The 6,000-nt window shown below is 51.4% G+C and overlaps 1 protein-coding gene across 1 annotated transcript in view; it reads left to right on the top strand.

Moving 5' to 3' along the window:
- The first annotated feature begins 3,162 nt into the window (after positions 1-3,162).
- The window catches only part of ST8SIA2 (ST8 alpha-N-acetyl-neuraminide alpha-2,8-sialyltransferase 2), a 31,115-nt gene continuing 28,277 nt past the window's right edge, over positions 3,163-6,000 (top strand). Inside the window, exon 1 of the mRNA XM_079318166.1 lies at positions 3,163-3,368. Coding sequence (XP_079174292.1) covers positions 3,271-3,368 — 98 coding nt within the window. The 5' untranslated portion in view covers positions 3,163-3,270. The remainder of the gene's footprint in view (positions 3,369-6,000) is intronic.

The following is a 6,000-nucleotide window of genomic DNA, read 5'->3' as shown; positions in this document are numbered from 1 at the left end:
CTAACATTTTATATTTTTTTAAGTAGACCTTATTGTATTTACTGCAAATGTTCCAGATACAGAATTACTTCCTCAAATTATTAGGAACTAGAAGATATAATCAGCTTTTATTCTGTTTTAGAACATATTACTCTACCACAACAGTCTATTTGCGACAGTTTGCTCTCATCTTCCTGCAACCCATCTTACAAATGAGACATAAAATTGAGGCTGTGGATGCTTATGGACCCAATCCTGCAACATTTATGCACCTGTTTAAGCTGAATCATGTAAAGATTCATGGTGAATTGAATGTGCAGAATGACTAACACTTGAGGAACTGTGGCAATTGCTCCAAAGCAGTCTGCAGTTCTTCAGGATAATGAGTAATGCATGAAACTGGTGCATTATCAGGCTGGATTATCTGCTCCTCCCCCAAATCTGGCCAGGACGCTGTAAAGGATGGACTTGGAGTGAATGCAGAGTAAACTGTCCTCTCTGTAGTCAGTATTATTATATTAATTTTCTCTTATCACTGCAGTGAGACTCCTGACTGTGCAGAATTCAGCCCTCAGCAGTGCAATGAGATCTCAAGGTTTTCATCACAGAGTCACACTTGGTGGTGTTATACAGCTTTGTTAATTGATTACAAAATAATTCAGTAAGCTGCACTATTCCTACATCTTCTATCCAGCTTGCTGTCTCCTCACCTCAAACCAGCTGCACTTCAAGGTCCTGGTCCTGTGTCTGAAGCCCAATCAGCCAAAGAATGACCTTTTTTCCTGACCTACATCTTTCAGAGGAATAAAGCAACATATGACACCAAGTAGAGGATTCACAGAGCTCTTTGTGTGAGCCCCTAGCAATGGAGCTCTCCAGTGAAGGGCATCAAGCTTAACTCTCAGCTCACCCTGCAAGGAGGATTTTTTTTTTCAATTTCAGTTAATAGCTGCATTTCCATTGACTTACACAGGAGCAGAGCCAAATCCCAGCGTGTCTTTTAAGAAAAGCTACCCCTCAGCAGAAGCAGCATCACAGCAGATAGGATGCCCTTGCCCCTGAGACTCCTTGTCCAGGCAAACCAACTCCTGCTGTGCACTGAACGATCCCCCCTCTTATCCCTCAGCCTCCATCGAGATTTCTGTTCTTGCACATTGACACTGTGATTGGCAACTGAAACACAAAGATCAGACAAAAGAGGCTGAGACACCACCTGGGATGGAGCTGAAAAAGATGCAGGAGCAGATATCTCCATCTGTATTCCTGAGGATGTGCACGAGGAGAAGCCAGCTGCGGTGTGGTGCTCCCGAACCACAGGGGACTGGTGCTGCATCTCGGGAAGCCCCAGCGTCAGTCCCTGCACCTGCAAGGTCACCTCAAAGCCTGCTTCCTCATCCTCAGGCCAGTCACACTGCTGAGAAACTCCAGAGCAGGCTGGGCAAAAGGAGTCCGAGATGAATAAAACAGGAGGAAAATTAGGCTTTCCTCAGATTTACGCATTAGGTGAATTATGGGGCTACTTACACCACCTAAAATCACTTTCTCCCCAGGCTCCTGAATATGCTCTATTATGAAAGCTGTATACCGGAGTGTAAATTTGCCATATATACTACAGTATAATTGTACCAGACTCACCTGTGTTGTATTTTTTACCTATAAATGTAATGGTGATTTGTTTGTCTCTTCTTTCTGCAAGAGTTTCAGAATCCCCAGGAAGGCACATGGGCCACAACACGCTCCTTCCACCATTTAATCCAGATAAAGAGAAAAGTCTTTTGCTGAATGTGCCTTCCCATACACGATGCTGGTGTTAGGCATCCCTGTACATACGGACAGCTTTATCCTGGTGCAAGGCACCTCGGCAGGAATCTCACAACACTGACAGTGTATCACACTGTACTTCTGAATTGATGCAAAAAGCCGTGCACAGAAGGGAAAATGGCAGCTTTCCAAGTGGCCCCAGTTAATAGCTCTGTTTTGCTTAATGGTGCCTCCCATTCAGACTAAAGATGCTGTTTTAAATATGTAAGCAATTAGTATCTCTCGCTCTCAACACATCTGTGCTGCTTCTCTCTGCTGCATTATAAATCTACCGTGTGCCTCTCCAGCTCGGCAGTGCATATATCACCAGACACTCTGATTTGCAGCAACTTTTTGGTTTGAAAGAGTTGTGCTTGGATCTGGTGATGCTCTGCCAGGCTGGCCTTGCCTAAACCCTAACACAGCAAGCCTCCCCTCTCCAGGTCTGTCTCGGGACTAACAGGTAACAGGGATATAGGGAAAGCACCTCTTGGTGATTTTTTGGCAGTTCTTGGGTCCAGACAGTACTTTTGTGTTTTTCCCAGCTTTCACATACTTTCTGTGTAGAAACTGCAGTTTTTTCTCTCCATAACAAAACCCAAGGGTGCCTGTAGCCTGCAGGAGGATGTTTGCAGGGGTTGCAATGTGGTTGAGATGCAGCCAAGCATCTCCGAAGCAGAACACCTACCTTGCAGTTTCGTTCTTAAATAAATTCTGCCTGCACAAACTCCAACGGGATCTGGAGTCATGGCAGGACCAGTGCGGTTATGACACTATTTATAGCAGTGTAAGGAATTGTTAAAATAGCATTGTTGCTAAAATAGCAAAATTGATAGTAATAGAACTGGGTGTGATGAGTTATTCAGGTTTTTGTTGTTGTTGTTGTTTGGTTTGGGTTTTGTTCTGGTTGGGGTTTTTCTGTTGTTTTTTTTTTTTTTCCCCCTTTCCTTTTGTTTTTATTTTTTGCTGTAACGGAGTGTTTTCCATGCCAAAAGCTCTGTTCCTGCCCGTCCCTCGCAAGGCACGAGAAGCCACCTCCACCGCCCCGCGCGGGAGTTCCCGTGTGTGATTTTATCCCAGTTTTTGTCCTTTCCGGGGAGAAGCCGCCCCGCCTGCGCGGTGCCCACACCCCCTCCCGGCCAGGAGCGACCCCGCCGCAGCCGCACCGCGCGGTGGGCGCGGGGGCAGCCAGGGCTTGCGAGGGGCTCGCCGGGCGCTGCGGAGGAGCGGCCCCCCCGCTCGCCCCCGGGACGCGCTGCGGGACGCGCCGCAAACTTTATCGGCGGGGGGCGGCGGGGCCGAGCCCGCCCCGAGCGCCCCCTCCCCGCCCCTGCGCTCCCTCCCCGCGCCGGCGGGGCGGGCCGGGGGCGCCGAGGGGCGGAGCGGCCCCGCCGGGCGGCGGCGGCGGCGGCGCCGAGCCGGGACGCGGCGCCGGGCTCCGCACCCCGCGGAGCGGCGCGGAGCGGCCCAGCCCGGCCCAGCCCCGGAGCCATGCCGCTGCCGTGCCGGGGCTGGACGCTGGCGCTGCTCACGCTGCTCGTCGGTTTCCTCATCTTCGCCGATATCTCGGAGATCGAGGAGGAGAGCGGGTAAATGCCCCGGCCCCGCGCGGAGGAACGGGGGAGCGGAGCGGCGCTGGGGACCGGGGAGGCGGCGGCGGCGGAGGAGGGGGCGGGCGCCCGGACAGTTTCTTTGTCTCCGGCTCTCCCGGGTTTCGCCGTGCTCAAGTGGGAAGGAGCGCGCTGCGATCCCGCGCGGCTCCGCTGGCAGCCCGGGCGGGACCGGCCCGCAGCCGGCAGGACATGGGATGGGGCTCGGTCAGAGATCGGGCACCGACAGGGATGGGCACGGACAGGGATGGGGCACGGGGCCGGGCAGGGCTGCGGGAGCTGGTTCCTCTCCCGCTGGAGACGCGGCGGTACCGGTCCAAGTAAGGATGCTGGAGCAGGTACCGGTCCCTTCAGGGATGCTGAGATTCCTGTCCGGATAGGGATGCTGGAGCCGGTACCGCCCCGTTACAGACACTGAGGCACCGGTCGGGGTTGGGGGGGAATGCTGGAGCAGGTACCACTCCCTTTACAGACACTGAGGTGCCAGTCCGGGCAGAGATGCTGGAGCAGATACTGGTCCCCTTAGAGATGTGGAGGTCTTTTTAGAGAGGCTGAGGTACCAGTTCAGGGATACTGTATCAGGTACATGTCTGGGTAAGGATGCTTGAGTGGGTACCAGTCTGATTAGAAGTGTTGGAGCAGATCCTGGTCTGGAGAGAGGGATTTTGGCACGGGCAGTGCTCAGGTGCTGATGGATGGATGGAGCAGGTCCGTAAGTGGGATGTTGGTGTGAGTGGTCTGCTGGACAGGGATGCTGGGGCAAGTTTCAGCCCAGGGGGCTTAGGTGTCACTGCTGGTCCAGATGGGTGTGGTGGAGATGGGAGTGATGGATAGCAGACCAATCTGCTGGTGGATAAGGGACCAGTCTGTGGGATAGGAGAGACTGAGCAGGGATAAGTTGGGTGGGGTGATGGAGCAGAGAGCTTAACCCACTGGTGTGGGGTTTAAGAGCCTTAACCCACTGTGGGATGCGTTAGGGGCTTCATGATCAGCCCTTATGGATCACTTTCATGGTTGGTGTTTACCTGCAGGTGCCATGTATGGCAGGGGCTAAAGCAACTCCTCAGTCTGAGGAGCAACACCCTTCCCACCCCATAAACCCCATCTCTGAGGTCAGCTTGGAAATTTAGGGGATGAGAGGAACAAATGCAGAGAGAACAGTTTGCATTAACTTGAGGAACTTGCTACAGCAATGTCGAAAACCAAATAATTTTAGTAATGAGGTGTGTACTCAGAGCACCCAAATGACACAAAGGTCTTTGTGTTTGGGACCAGCTGGCTTTGTCCACCGTGTTACACCAAAACAAACACCTTTATGAGACAATAAATGAAATGCAGTAATGTTTGTTTATTGTTTCATTGTTATGTTATGCTGGGTGCCACAGGCAAGAAGTGCTCAAAGGTCAGTAGCCTTGAGCAGAAACATCCAGCACCAGGCTGTGGGTTACCAGGGTAAATGAATTGTTGCTCTGCAATGAGCTGGCACTGTCTATATAATAATAAAGGAAATTAAAATCTTCTGATGCATCCTCCCCATTGGACAGGCTGCTCTGCTCCCTTTGCTTTCTTCCCATCTCCTTTTCCAGCTTCTGTTCTTTCTTTTCTCTCCTCTCCTATCTGCTAGATCTACCCACTAGAACTTGCTGTGCCCTTATTGAAAATCTATTCTGTTTTGTTCCTTACTTGTCCTGTTTTTCACCCTGGTTCATTAGGGATTCCCAGTATTGTGTCTTTTTTCTCCTCTCTTTTCTGTACATTGTATGGAAATTGGCTGTTTGCTGGCTGCTTATCTCCAAGCCCTGGCATCTGAGTTTGTTGCTGTAGTTCCTCCAAGGCAGGACTGCCAAGCGGTGCGGCGGCAGGGACAGCAGCAGGGTCAGAGGAGTTCTGTAGGAACAGCGAGCAGCTTGTTCCACACAGCCTCAGAAATGGGAGTGCAGGAGGGAGCTGCAGGGGAGAGGAGCAGCATGCACCCAGGGGGTGAAGGAGGGTGCTGTGTCCCCTGTGATACACCTGGTCACCAAACCTTTCACAGATCAGTGCCCACATCAGCTGTGCTTCCCATACGGGGAGAAACAGAGCAAAAGTGGGACCCTGCTGTATTAATTATGTATTATTCAATCGTGAAGTCGGGCAAACTGAACCTTTCCCTTGCTTTGTTCTCTCCCACCCACTTTTCTCCATTGTATCTCTGAAGTGTTTTTGGTTTGATGAGCTCCTGTATCCCAAACACAGCAAGGGACCAAACACTGCTCACCTTACACAGAAGCCTGGCACAACAGGCACTTCTGTGTGCTGCCATGGTGCCAGGAATGGTGAACACAGTGCTCTGACCTGGCTGAAATGTATTGCTGTGGTGACATGGAAAAGCAGAGTGCCTGGTCTGCAGCAGGTCAGGGGATTTTAGAGGGTTTTCAGCTGTGGGAGCCACGTAATAGCATTTTTTATTAACAGGTAAAGGGAAAAGTGCACAGCTGTGTAGAGAAGAAACCCTTCCAAAGTTTTCCAGGAGCTCTCTCTGTGTCCAGGAGAGAACAGCTCCTCTCCGTGAGAGGTTTTGGAGATGCTGTGTATTTGTGCAGCTTTTCCCCACATCAGGAATATTTGACTG

This window comes from Erithacus rubecula, assembly GCF_903797595.1.
Source record: "Erithacus rubecula genome assembly, chromosome: 14".
Taxonomy (NCBI): Eukaryota; Metazoa; Chordata; class Aves; order Passeriformes; family Muscicapidae; genus Erithacus; species Erithacus rubecula.
Note: the sequence above shows the minus strand (reverse complement) of the source record. Positions and strands in the feature narration are given on the sequence as shown.